This window comes from the organism of the source record quoted next, unplaced genomic scaffold, assembly GCF_019419815.1.
Source record: "Pyrus x bretschneideri cultivar Hongxiangsu unplaced genomic scaffold, Pyrus_bretschneideri_v1 Contig29, whole genome shotgun sequence".
NCBI lineage: Eukaryota > Viridiplantae > Streptophyta > Magnoliopsida > Rosales > Rosaceae > Pyrus > Pyrus x bretschneideri.
The window spans coordinates 2,726,344-2,740,777 of record NW_025999601.1 but is presented as its reverse complement, the minus strand read 5'-3'; the positions used below and the strand labels follow the sequence as shown (position 1 = coordinate 2,740,777).

The following is a 14,434-nucleotide window of genomic DNA, read 5'->3' as shown; positions in this document are numbered from 1 at the left end:
CGACCAATTTTGCCTATTTTAAAAGCAGCGGTGCGACTGTGTGAGTGGGACTCACTCTGTCGATACCACGGGCACAATTGACTGTGAGCACTACTGTGGGAGGGAGGCCGCACAACACAATAATTGTTCGTCGATTTCCTATTCGAAATTTGAGAGGGTAACGATTCAATTATTCCTTTCCTCTATGGAAGTCTTTGTTTTTTTACTCAAGAAGAAATAGTTTATATTGATCAGGATAGAGTTTGGTTTTGTTCGGTTTGGTCTCAAATTGCAACCAAACTAATGTTAATGTTACAATTCGATTTGGTTTGATTTTAAGCCAATCAACTCAATTAATTAGTAGCGGATTTAGTTCAGTGATTTCTCTATAACAAATCAAATCAAATTTTATATTGTAAATTGATGAAGAGGATTTTGATGTCAAATTGGAATGGTTATATGATTTTGTACTTGGTAACAAGTAGTGAATATCTATGTATAAGATGGAACATACTAGTACAAAAGTGATGACCAATAAGAAGATATCAAGTACTACAAAATATATGCGATTTAGTTGTTTAGCCCACTTTTAAATAATTTAAGCCAAACCAAACTAATTATGATTATGCTAAATTCATTTGAATACTATATTGTTATACCGTGACAACCAAATCAACTCATTCACATCAGCTCAATTAATGCTAGGTTTTACCAGTTTTTGTGACTAATAACGGTTTCTTTGATTTTCCTTTTCTTTTCTTTTTTTTTGTGTAAAAGGCCAGAAGCATTTTACAAAAATCTAAATCGCGTCTGATTGCGTTTTATTAGAAGTATCATATAATCGCTTTTTAAAAAACATATTCATAAAGCATTTGAGGTAAGTTTTTAATAAACAGTTAAACGTGTTTATCGAATAACAAAAGAGCTTTCAACGTAAACATCTATGAGCATTAAAATGAGATCTACAAAATCATTTCATGATCGTCGTCGTAAATGACCATGAGAGTCGATTCATGAGCCTGATTTTCCAACAATGAATCTGGCCGGGGAAACGAATTAAAACACACCTTAGAGCAAATTCAAATGAGGAGAAAAAAAAAATCCATATCAATAGTAACAATAAAAAGATAATTTTCGTATTTTTCAACTGAAATGTCAATTTTTACATGACATATAAGCTCTTAAGCCAAACAAATTATCAGTAGCCAATGGGTGTTGTCTACGTGTCCCATTAGGTGTCCTTTGCCTACGGCTGAGCTGGTTGGGCTTTTTTTATTTAAGAAAACTAATGAAAATGGTTTGAAAACTTTAAGTTTTAACGACAAAATAAAGGGTAAATTGAATAGTATCAGGATTGACTTTTTAGTGTAAAAATATGATTTTTTGTTAAAATGAACAGTACCGAAAATTTTTCGTTAAAATTCTTTTTTTTTTTTGTTTTTTTTGTCTGCTGGCTGGACTTTTGAAATAACATACAAAGTCTGAGGATATTCCCTTCACCCTCCCTCCTCTCCTGCTATGCTGTCCTATATAGTACCGCCGTATGGGACCAGGCCATACGCCATGAGCCATGAGCCATGGGACAATCGACATTTCCTGGAAGGTACCTACGTCCTTAGCGCGTAGGGTACCCTTTAAATCCAGTGGGGTACTACAAACACAATCAGATGCCCACATACAGAACAAAATCAAATTGGTTTTGTTTTGGACCGATTTAGTTACCATTACAAACCGAAGTTACCCACAAAGCATCCCCTCTTTTTGCCCAAAAGAAAGGTCGCCACTAGCCACCCTTTTTCTTTTTCCTTTTTTTTTTTTTCACTCCTTTCCCTCTCCCTTCAAAGTTATAAAGTTCCAACTTACAACTATGGTTGAAGCTACACCAAGCACTTATCCAAAGGAAAAAAGGTTGAGTTCTCAAGTACCTACACCAATAAAAATAATACTTCTTTTTAAAGAAAATTGTTTGAATTTTAGCCAAAATTGATTACGTAAGCGTGTGATCAGCTGATAACTGATGATTAAGGTGATTATACCACTCAACTAAGTATGGAGTTGTATCAAGTTTTGGTCAAAATTCTCAACTCTTTGTACGATGCCCTTTTTTTTTTTTTTTTAGGACGCAACAATTTTCGCTTTTAGTTTCCTACATCTTTTTTTTTGGATTAAGTTTCCTACATCTACACGCTTTCGACTCTCGTAGATGAAAAACTCAATACGAAAAATTATGGCTGAGCCTAACCTATTTATGAACTAAATCAAATCTCTCACCCCCTTGTCAAATATATTAATGCCGTATTCAAAATATAAATTACATACTACTTTAAATAGGATTTCTTGATTAAATTATACTTAGAAGAAATAAAATCATAAATTGAGTTCAAGGCACATTCTAAAAAAAATCAAGTAAAGAAACTTTTTAAAAAAAATTATTATTACTAAGGAAATGATGATTCGAAACTATTACAATAATTTGATGAGAAATTCAAACAAAAGAATATAAATAAAAATTCAATACTTTATCTACTAAAATATTAAATTACCTGCAAGTGAAGAAACTGGTCTTTGCCACTAATAAATTCGCTTTCGGTAATTAAATAAAATAGAAACCAACAAAAGAAAGTAATACTTTTAGGGCATAAAAAAAACACTTTTAATTGCATACCACTCTTTGCAAGTGTAAATTAAGGAGGAGACACACGAGCTTGCATTAGAAGTTCGTGTAACGTGCGTGTGTGGTCCATCATGAGTCATGACCCTGTCAACATTTTGATAAGGACGATGTCATGTCATGCTACATATACATCATGCATGGATGGTGATGCCACATACCATGCCATGTCAAGTGACAACGATGCCCTCGGTTTAGTCTGCCTATGAGAAAAAGACACGAACTTTCCCGAAAGGGTGGGTGGGTAAAAGGGGAAAGTAGGACAAAAAGAACCCAAAACGCTTATTGGCATCGAAATTAATTTTGTCAACAATGTGATTGCAACCAAATTCCAAAATTTCTTTCATGTATTAACTGTATAAAATTATCCAAACTCCTAGGTTATTTTCATACATTTGTAGGTTAATTACTCAAAACCTACACATATTTTCTTCCCTACTAATTTTTATTTTTGAAATTAAAATTTTGATTGGTAACTATTTTAAAATTTTCAATTTATAAAGAATTTAAAACGTATAACAGTAAAATTTAAAAGTAGTTACCTAACTATTTTTTAGTTTTCGGAAAAAAAAAAGAAAAAGAAAAAAACAACTAAAATTTAAAGACAAGCCTCGTGTATGAGTTGACTGACTAAAGTAACAAAGTCGTTTATGTATTGTACATTTTATGCGAATTATTATAAGAGTTTTAAAAGTTTTAGGCCAAAAATCGCCCAAGATTTTGAGTAAATTTATGTAGTTTATCATTTGACATCAAAGAGTAATATCGGCTAGGGAGCCAAATATAATGAAGGAATTAAATACAAGAAAAGAATATGAATATTGTACCTACGCATCAACCTCACAATTAAGTAGTCAACTTCTTGAGAAAATATTTTCTTTTATGTACGCACAATAGTATTTGAAAAATAAAAATAAAGTTAAAGAAACGCATGTGATCAAAGGGTTTGCTTGGAATCTTCTTTTCTTAGACGTGATCATTGCATGGCATGACCTCAAACCCATGTGAGAGTGAGTATTTTGCAGGCAGTGTCAAAAGGTTAAAGGTCGACGAAATAAAAGATGAACAATTGCGATACATCGAAAGTCTCTTTCACTTTCGTCGTCGTATGGCTTGTAATAATCTGTCTTTCAGCAGATACGTTGCCTCTTTCGTTGCCTGAGACGTTAATTTGTCAAGTCAAAATTTTTGCTTTTGGAGAAATTTGATCAATGTAAATTCGATACATTGCAAGATATATGATTGATCTGTGAAGCACATAGTTTATTGGTTTAATCAATTTGTGATCGAGAACACCTAAAAAGAAGTTGAAATTATGCACACGTTTGGTCATGATGAAGGGTTGAGGGCAAAGAACAAACTCCTTGGTGTGTCAAAACCATTGAGCATGGAGATATATGATGAGAGTGTTTTAAGAGTTTAAACTCTCTAAAAGTTAGCCACATGCTTGCAAAAAGCAAAGCAAAATGACCTTCATCATTTCATCACTATCAAAACTTTATTAATTAACCACATTTATAGTTACATAACTAGTCCTCAAATCTTGACCTCCTTTTTTTTTTCCAAAAGATTTTTTCAATACAACGACATTAAAAGTGGAATAAGTTCAGTCACTCTATAAATTAGTTACAGACTTCTAATAATTTAATATTAAACTCGTTATCTACATGAATCTTTTTATGTAAGTAGGGTCGATCCACCATAAAAGAGTTAACTTTTCTCTCTTGAAGGGGCTTTATTAGTTCTTCTCCAAAGGTGCCATCTGCTGAGAACCGGCGAGGTGTGACATCTTCAACCGAAGCTGAATGGTTTGAGTGAGAACAAAACAATATATCTCTCATCCATCAAGAATCGAACCTAAAACTTATCGCTTAAAGAGTAACGAAATATACTACTAAATTGCTTGAAAATATGGCCTTGACTTTTGATTAAAAAATTCTAAGAGCTTAATAAAACAAGAAAAGAAAAATAAAAACAAAGATGAAGAAAGAATGGAATCATTTAAGTCAAGAAGATAAAGTCTTCTTTATGATGAAAAACCATTTCAAATGCGGACACAAAAGGCTTTCTTTTTCATGGTCTTTACTATTTCAAAGCATTTCGTTTACAGCCCCCACAAGAAGTTATATTATGCGTATATCCATATACCGTAGATTACGTACAAAGAGCTCGGATTTCTTTAAGCCCACATTCTGTCATTAAAATGATGTGATGATCTAGCTTACAAAAAGGGATGCGAAGCAACCTTCTTAGACCTGGTTTGGTACTGAAGTGATTCTGAAAAAAACTGGTATAAAAAAAAGCTGGGAGCTGTTTTTGTGTTTGGTAAACATTTAGCTTCAGCTTTTTTTCACAATTTTGGGTGAAAAAAAGCCAAAAACAAGAAGCTGCAAAACCTAGCTTTGAAAAATCGGTTTTTTTTCACATCTGTTTTACATAAAAGTTTACCAAACACTCTGTTGCTTTATTTCACAGTCGCTTATTCTCACAGCACAGCAGAATCAGTTTTTTTTCAAAGCACAGTAATACCAAACCAGCCCTTACTCGAGCTTTCTCGTTTTTCTGATTTTCCTCCATGTTGTTTGATGATAAGAACTCTTTACTTTTTATGTTATTTTTTTAAAATCAATTCTAAAAAATAGGTAAATTAGAAATTGTAGTGTGCGAGTAATGTTGTCAAAATTTCAAGGTTGGAGTGAGAAACACAATTTATCTATTTATTAGATAATTGTTAAATGGCTAAACGATTTCAGAATTAATTAATTCTTTACCAAGATGACATGATCTTCAAAGGGTTACGTACAAAATAGAATGAGAAAGAAGTCGATGGGGCATAATGTTAAGGTTGATTATATTCTCCCAACAAAAGTTAAAGCATGTTTGCTCTCTTTGAACACTACCTTAGTATATTCGTGTTAAGAGAGGTGAATATTCTCATTAGGAATAACTCTTTAGTTCCTAAAAGATTTTAATTATTAAGACAAAAATATGGCGAAGGGATAAACTTTTTCTTTCTTTATCCACCTTTTAAGACCTTTGCAGTTTGCATGTCAAATTCCAAGGTTCTCATTTACCTTTATTTTTCCTTTTCCACAGCTGCCTGGGCAGAAAAAGTGGAGCCCTAATTGATATTATTAATCAGATTGATTTTTTTTTTTTATCAACAATATTTTTTTTTTTATCAACAAAATTATTTACACTAAAGGAAATGAGCTGAGTTTAACCTTACAATAGACTAGTAATAATGTGGTTCAACTTCTTATTTGACGAGAATCAAACTTAAAACATCTCACTTACAAGTGAAGAAAACTATCACTAGACCGATATTAATTAGATTGATTTGAAGTTTTTCTTATATTTTATTTTGCTATATTTGTTATATTGAGAGATGCGATTTTTAATACTGAGAAGCGGGAATGGTTATGCTAATCACGGTGCAAGTGTAAATGCTATTAAACACTGGAGGTACAAATATATTGTCAAAAGTTCTTTATTTCATAGAGCCTCAAATTAAGCCAAAAAAATGTGGACTTTATGTAATGTATGATCTTCATAAATAGGAGGTAATTACTAGAATTAGCGATCTTTTAAAGAAATTCCTCGTGTTGCATCCAAATTTATTTCCTATACATATATATATATATATATATGTATGTATATAAAACATGATCTTGATTAACATGTAACGGAGGAATATTACCGAACAGAACAAATGAGCAATGTTCTTTAAAATGTGAAAATTTGACTCATAAATGACTAGATAATCCAGTATTGAATTCCGTCAATAACTAATTTAACAAAATTTAACGCTTGATAAAAAAATAAAAAAAAGTTTTGATATCCATCAGGATTGAGAGAGCCGACAGTCAAAACTTTTTAAATTTGGCAGTTTGGTGAAAGTCCTCCCACGAACCTCCACCGACTCACTATCAATACAACTTCATGGGAAGGAATGCATGACACCAACTCCCTGACAAAGCATAACATTCAATTCTGAGCCAATTTATCCCATTTGAAGATGCTGCAAGATTTGCTGGTAAAGGTAGTTGCAAATAAAACCTCAAATATCACCCCAAGTCACTTTGCTCCTGTTATCAAGAATAAACTTTTAGGTTTAGCACGGTCCACCGCCAACATAGCCAATATTGACAAATATCAAACACCACCACATATTGACAACTGTAAGTTTGCAATTTGCAATATCAACAACATAGACGGCAATATTGACTGCAGACTCAAGTACCGTCGAGTATCTAAACATAAATGGTAGAAAAGTTTTTATTTTTATTTTCACAAACGATAGTATTAATGAGTTAAATTGTTAGTTGTTGGAGTGAAATTGATAGGAATCAAACCCGCACCAGAGTGCATAGTCATGATTGTTTTTCGTCACGTACTAAAGCAACATCGACACAAGTGGTAGAAAAGTTCAAACGAATAAAGATTCGATAATTTTAAGCATGAAAAATCAATTAGAAAACATGAAAAGTGACAGCAATTTGTGACATTAGTCTTTCAAGGAGCTCCGTCACTCCCCCTGTCCTAATCATAGCTACGCTGCACTGTAGAAAACAAAACATACACATTCCGGTAATTGCGGATTCTGTACAATGAGCGTAAATCCGTCCATGTCGCTACTAACAATCACACGTATATTCAGCACATGGACACATAGAAGGAATGAAACAAGAGAGCTCTCAATACTAACTCCACCGAGAAGTATTTTCATCGTTATCATCAAGAACGAGTTTGACTCCATTGTTCTTAAGAGCATTGACAATAGCCCAAATCTTGGTGCGGTTCCTGAAACCCTTCTTCTCGACTTCGTTATTTACATTGACGTGAATCCCTCGTCCCTGTCCCTCATCAAGACCTTCCACCTTGAGTCTCCTAGCCAACACCTCTCCAACAACTGCCGCCGCCTTTGCGTTGCAAGACCTTCCACATTCGAGTGAGCCCTTGATTGAATGTTCAACTGTAGATGCTGATACAACAATCCTGCCATTATTTCTGTCCACTACGTTTGCTGTAATGTACTTCAATGATATGAACATTCGCAGCACGTACCGCTTCACAACCGTCATTCTGAGGCAGTCCTGCTGTTTTTCGTTTAATAAAAGCATATTGGATACAAAAACATTTATCAACCAAACAAAGATACTAAACTCTGGTGGTTAATTCTCCTCAAGGGGTGTACATAGACACTTTTAGTTATCGTAACCCACAGCCACAGGGTAAGTTCTAACCAAATTCATTTAAGCACTGACAGAACGGTGATAACACACTTGAATCAAACTGGTTGCACCTTCCACCCAATTTTTATCAAACAAGTAGAACCAAATACTAATTGCTTCGACGTGTTAAATAAAGATATAATTTAAAAAAAAAAAATTCCTTCAAATACAACATGCTAACTAATGCATTATTGTAGGCCTGATTGCCAAGATATACAGGACCGAATAAATCCAGGTTCCCAAAATTGTAAGTTCAGATGCATCTTAATAGACATTCCGAAACAATTTGAGTTCAACTTTGGTACACAAATTTAATCTGACTCCCACTCCCACCAAACCATCTGATAAACTGAAATCCAGAAAGTGAAAGGAACGTGCATTCTTTGTTGCTCCGCCACCTCAAAAGTTTCACACAGACACTGATTTGTTAGTCCTTAGTGGTTGTAAGACTAGTTGTAGGGCTGATGATTGAAGACAGGGAAATCCAACAATATCAATTTACCTTAGAGTTCCCTTTCTCCACAGAGGGAAGCAGAAAAAATAAACACGCTCGTCAAAACCAATTTCCGTGTTCCTAGCAAAGAAGTTGCATATTTGGAAGTTCCACAAAGTGGAAAGGTTATCCAAGTGCCAGAGGTATCTTATAATGCTTAACCTTAATTTTCACTCAAGTACATGCTATTAACAGCAATGCCAGCATAATTGGTCTTAGAGATAACACCAAAAACATATTTGATTCTACTCAAAAGCAACTGACAGAAATATCTCTGATTACCCTAGCCGTAAGTAGAACCAGAAGCAAGTAATACATAACATAAGATATAGCTTCTGCAACTCTACTACTAATGGTAAGAAACACCAAAACCAGTCTAGCGCACGGTTCAAGTTTTCTGTACAAGTTATAGCATTATGAAGTCGGTGCAACGCATATAGACGTGCATTTGTAAATTCACTAAATTCATATACTGAGATAATCGTATTTTGATTTACTAGATCAAAGAGCAAACTACAACCTCCAAGCATGAACAAATAACATGAAAACGATGATAGTCAATCAACCTTCGATGAACTCGATACGAAAGAACACGAAAAGTAGTAAGATTGTACCTCAAACGAAACAAATACGAAACTCCTCGACCAAGTTCAACCTTTTTAGCTCTCTTGCAGGATATCAAACTACATTAAGCTGTTAGAATAAGAAGAAAACTAAACCATCAGAAATCTTTATCCAAAAGTAGAGGGAAACACAAACACTGAGGAAAAAAAAGAAGAAACCAGGAAAATAAAAAGTAAAGGACTGTGATGCCCAAATCCAAAGCAAAAAAGCAAACCAGGACAGCTCAAAAATTCAAATAACACAAACCCTTTCGTATGCTAGAAAAAAAAAAAAAAACATAATTTCCTAATCCTGGATTATTACTTGCTTATGAAGTGGAGGGGGCAATCGACCAAAAATTCACAGCATAAAATAATTAATCATAAAAATACATTTTTGAAAAATGATTAAACACGTCTATTTATTCTGAAGGAAGAAAACATGAACGGACGAGAGAGAGAGAGAGAGAGAGAGAGAGAGAGCAATTCACGTACCTGTCGGGAACAAGGCTGAAGGCTTGGTGGGGTGGAAGCGTGGGAGTGTGACCGAGTGCCGAACGACGGAACGAGGAAAGTGGGGAGAAGGAGAAGGAAAGCCAACGGGTGGGCTGGCGTGGGTAACGGGCTATTGGAGGGTTGTGGTGCCTATTGGGCTACTGGGTTCAATTTTGACAAGTTAATGGACACCCAAATATTGTCTTTAGACCCCAAGTTCTCCTTCGTCTAAATTTCAAAATTGCACAAGACGATATTTTAATTTAAACTCTCTAATCAATGCGGAGAGATGATTAAATAAATAAATAATCTTTGCGTATGGCAAACTAAGAGGGATGTATTCAATTGAGATTTTGAGGGATTTTAATTATTTTAATGAATTTAGGAATATTCAATCAGGATTTTAAGTGATTATCTGAAATTCAATATGTATTTAATCAAGATTTTAAGATAGTTTATTAAATCCTTATAAATCTGGATGTATTCAATTAGCATTTTAAAGAAGTTTATAACATTTCAAGTGTATTCGATTAGAATTTGATTTTAAAGAATTTTATAAGGTTGAGGAATTAGAGGGAATTAGAGAGATTTTGTAATGTATTTTAAGCATCCACAAATCTCTCCCTACGAGATTTCGAGAGAATTGAATCAAAATTTTACATGGAATCTCTACAAATTAATTAAACTCTAGAAAAATCCATGTATTTATAAATCCATTAAAATCTCTCTAATTCCCAATTGAATACACCCTCCAAAATATAAGCACAAATGGTAGGCACACAATCACCCTAATAAACTAACTTGATCCACACATATCACAAATTGGCAAGGATGGGGCTATCTCCAGAACAACATGTAGTGTGATTTGAAAAACCCCTGATATTATTGATCTCTTATTCGAGGATAGTACTATTATGTAGTTTGATGCAGGACACTCTTTTTCACTTCAATCAGGTGGAAATCCTGACAAGGTTTTTATTGAAGCCCAATGTGACAACATGTTTTGTATGTATTCGCTAAATCTTATCAATGAATATCGTACTTTAAAAAAAAAAAAATATATATATATATATATATATATATATAACCTTCAAACACTTTTCTAAGACTATCTAAAATTCTATATATACTAAAACCCAGTTCAGCATCTTCACTGTTCCTAAGCACAGTGAAAGGATGAAACTACCCCTCTTCAAGTGTTTTTCTCTTCCTTTATTTCTCATCTTCACAATAAAATTACGAATTTGCCCATATAGATACATGTCCTGTGTTGGTGCGCTGTCGTTGCCTATACGTTACAGCGTTCCCCTCTTCTCGACAACACACTTTCAATGAGACTATAAATTGTTTCTCCAAATAGTTTACCCAAACCACCGCTACCACCGATTCATTCAAATCCGTAGAATCTCGCTGCATAACCAATCAACAACGCAGAGCTTTCTTCATCCACAGCAACTTATCGATCCACCTCAACGCCGCGTGCCCAACAACTAGCACAATCCCAACCAGCAGCGGCACCTAAACATTCACCATCGCCTAGGAAGAACAAAGAAGTGGTGGATATCACTATTTTGTCATGGTAAGACAAAGAAGTGGTGGAAATCACACATAAGAGTCAAATTTGCTGCACTCATGAGAATAACCACAAGAGCACAGCGGATAAAGAAATTGCAATAGATTATATGGATATGCCCAAGTAAAGTGTAGTAACAAATAGACTAGCAACAAGTAAGCACAAAGAGATGCATGCATGCATTCTGAATTGACTTCCCTATAATGGAAACTCCCCCAGAATTAATTCGCTTCATGTAAACACTTCCTCATAATTCAAAATTATAACTTCATTTATCTGATGAGAGACAATGACTCAACAGAAAGAAGAGATGACTATTGAAACATGAATTTGAGATCCTTCTATACAAAGTCTGATCAACATCCTTGCCACTTCAGTCCTTATGAATTTGGGCACAAGTGCTTATGGGAGATCTAGCAGCTTTTGACCCTCTAGACGAACTTCTTCACCAAATTCTTGGCATTCTTTGTTTGAGAGATGAAGATGCCATCATTTTCTTATTTCACTTGAAGTCCAAGGAAGTAGTTTAATTCACCAACCAAACTCATCTCAAATTCACCTGTCATCATATCGATAAATTGTTTCACAAGAGAATCAGAAGTAGATCCAGCAACTATGCCATCCATATATACTTAAGCAATCACAACATGAGATTTAACCTTCTTAACAAACAAGGTTTTATCAACATAACCATGAGTGTAGCCATGAGTAAGAAGATAAGACGACAACCTATCATACCAATCACGTAGGGCTTGTTTGAGACCTAGAGAGCCTTTCTTAGTTTGTACACCCCATCTGGCTTGTGAGGATCCTCAAAGCTCTTTGGTTATTCCACGTAGACCTCCTCATTAAAATATTAAGGAATGGGGTTTTGACATCCATTTGAAAAAGTTTGAACTTTAAATGGTATGCAATTGCACATAGAAGTCTGACTGATTTAAGACGAGTAAAAAAAGTGAAGGTTTCATCAAAATCAACACCTTCAAGTTGAGAGTATCCTCGAGAATCAAGCCTGGCCTTATTTTTTATTACATTCCCTGACTTATCAGACTTGTTCTTGTAAATCCATTTTGTCCCAATAACATTAGTGTTCGATGGACGATCAACAATAGACCAGGCTTCATTCCTCTCAAAATAATTCAGCTCTTCCTGCATGGCTAAGATCCATTCATCATCAGTTAGAGTATCCTTGATATGCTTAGGCTCAATCTGGGAAACATAGCAAACATTTGCAACTTCATCAGCTATTTGTCTTCGTGTTCTAACGTTTTTTGTCAATCAGACCCACAATTTCCTCATCACAATGACCTTTAGCCCACTTTGGTTTGTCCTTGAATAAAACACGAGAGTCTTGATCAGTGCTTGATTCACTGTCATTGTCACTTTCTGACACCACACTTGACTCACTAGAAGCATCACCATTATCCTTAGAAAATGGAAATAACACATTGTCATTTTCAGTTGCCAAAAAGGGAGGGACATCAATGTCATCAATCTTGACATTTATGGACTCCCAAAGACTTTCAAATACTTTACCATTGGCTTTTTACCCATCCAGAGTTCATAGGGAGTCACATTAGTTCCAGTTCTGAGGAACATATGATTTGAGATATAGCAAGCAGTGTTCATTGCCTTGCCCCAAAAGTGCTTTGCCAAGTTTTTGTTGTTAAGTAGCACCTTACTCAATCAAAACACGATTTTTCCTTTCCACTACACCATTTTGTTGAGCGATGATTTGAGCAGAAAATTCATGCTTAATGTCATTGGTTGAACAGAAATCATCAAAGTGAGCATTCTCAAATTTGGTTCCATGATCCGTTCTAATTCTGACTAGAGCATAATGGCTAGACAGAGATTCATTCAACATTACTTTGTACACAGTGAAGAACTGTTGAAAGGTATCAGATTTTTCCCTTAAAAAGCAAACCCAAGTGAATCTAGAGTAGTCATCCACAAGTACTAAAATGTACTTCTTGCCACCAAGAGATAATGTCTGAATTGGTCCAACAAGATCCATATGAATCAATTGAAGAGACTTAGTTGTTCCGATGTCAATCACTTTCTTGTGTGCCACTCTAAATTGCTTTCCCATTTGACATGGTTTGCAAACATATGAGTCAGAAATAGAAAAAGGTGGCAGCCTTCTCACAACCTCATGTTTGGATAACTTCTTGAGGTCTTTGAAGTTCACATACCCAAGTTTCTTATGCCACATAACACTAGCTTCATCAGTAGCTTTATGGTACTTGGGGTATTTAGCAACTTTAAAGACATTAAGAATGTAGTAATTGTCTCATATCTCAGAAGTACAAGCAAGTTTTTTCCATGTTCATCTATAATTTGACACCCTCTTTTTGAGAAACACACTTCATCAGCCACATCATCACACAACTAGCTAATGCTAATACGATTTAACTTTAACCCATCAACATAGCTAACATTTTCAAGCTTAGGTAATCCAGGGATCTTGACAACATATTTCCCTATGATCTAAGACTTGTCTCCACCACCACCAATAAAGGGAGTAAGAGATGAGAAAGCCTCCTTGTCTCCAGTCATGTGATGAGATCATCCACTATTAAGATACCATACATTTAGCTTGGCAACAGATAGAGCATTTAGAACAATATGGCACCTGTTTGAGTCTTTCTGAACCCACTTCAAACTTTGCTTAATATTTCCAGATGAAGAAGAATGAACAAGCTGGGCAATTCTGTTGACTTCAATGACCAGATGGTCCACCTGATCTTTCAGTAAGTTGGGCTTTCCAGAGTACAATTTTCTACATTTTGAATGAATGTGCCCAACTTCACCACAATGATGACACATAGGAATAGATCTTGTCTTTGGACATGGTTTGACATTCTAAGATATAGGCCTAGATTTTCTCACAAATTTTGTTTTGGTGGGAATAGAATTTGAGCCACTTTCTACAAAACCAATACCACTTTTGTCACCGTGTAGTTTCCCAAAACTAAGCATCTTGTCAATTTTTTTCAACTCCAATAGTAAGGTGAATAACTTTATCATCTACCTCATTCAGCTCAAGTAGCTATTTTTTGTTAGCCTCATGATACATCACATTGTTTGCCTTCAACACATGAGTTTGATTTGTCAAGTTTTCTTAAGATTTTAGCAAGTTATGGACCTGAGCTTCAAGAGTAGAGATGACATATTAATCTTCAACTTTGTCATTGCAGTTATGAGCTTTCTCATTCAGCTCTTCAACATGAGCCTCAAAATAACCAATCTTTTCATCCAGTATAATTCTGACTGGACGAAGAGACTTGTTTTCCTTTTGTAACTCAGTAACTTTCTTAGCTAGTTCAATCTTCTCCACTTTTGTAGAGCATGTCTCATCAAAGAATGTATCATACTTAATGCACA

At 34.8% G+C, this 14,434-nt stretch overlaps 1 protein-coding gene across 14 annotated transcripts; it reads right to left on the bottom strand.

Moving 5' to 3' along the window:
• Positions 1–6,500: 6,500 nt before the first annotated feature.
• On the bottom strand, positions 6,501–9,675 carry LOC103947700 (50S ribosomal protein L18). Of its 14 annotated transcripts, none has more exons than XR_007260004.1 (3): positions 9,475–9,675; positions 8,992–9,060; positions 6,501–6,738 (listed from the first exon to the last, which is right to left on the bottom strand). XR_007260004.1 is itself a non-coding variant. In XM_048588679.1 (3 exons), the coding sequence occupies exon 3, from the start codon at positions 7,732–7,734 to the stop codon at positions 7,354–7,356; it is 381 nt and encodes a 126-aa protein (XP_048444636.1). In that variant the 5' UTR covers positions 7,735–7,746; positions 8,992–9,070; positions 9,475–9,630; the 3' UTR covers positions 7,079–7,353. The 14 variants fall into 14 exon arrangements, 7 of the variants coding, with proteins under 7 accessions (XP_048444636.1, XP_048444639.1, XP_048444635.1 ...); XR_007260005.1 differs by having other exon boundaries at positions 8,992–9,044; XR_007260000.1 differs by having other exon boundaries at positions 8,992–9,070; positions 9,475–9,655.
• Between the last annotated feature and the right edge of the window lie 4,759 nt (positions 9,676–14,434).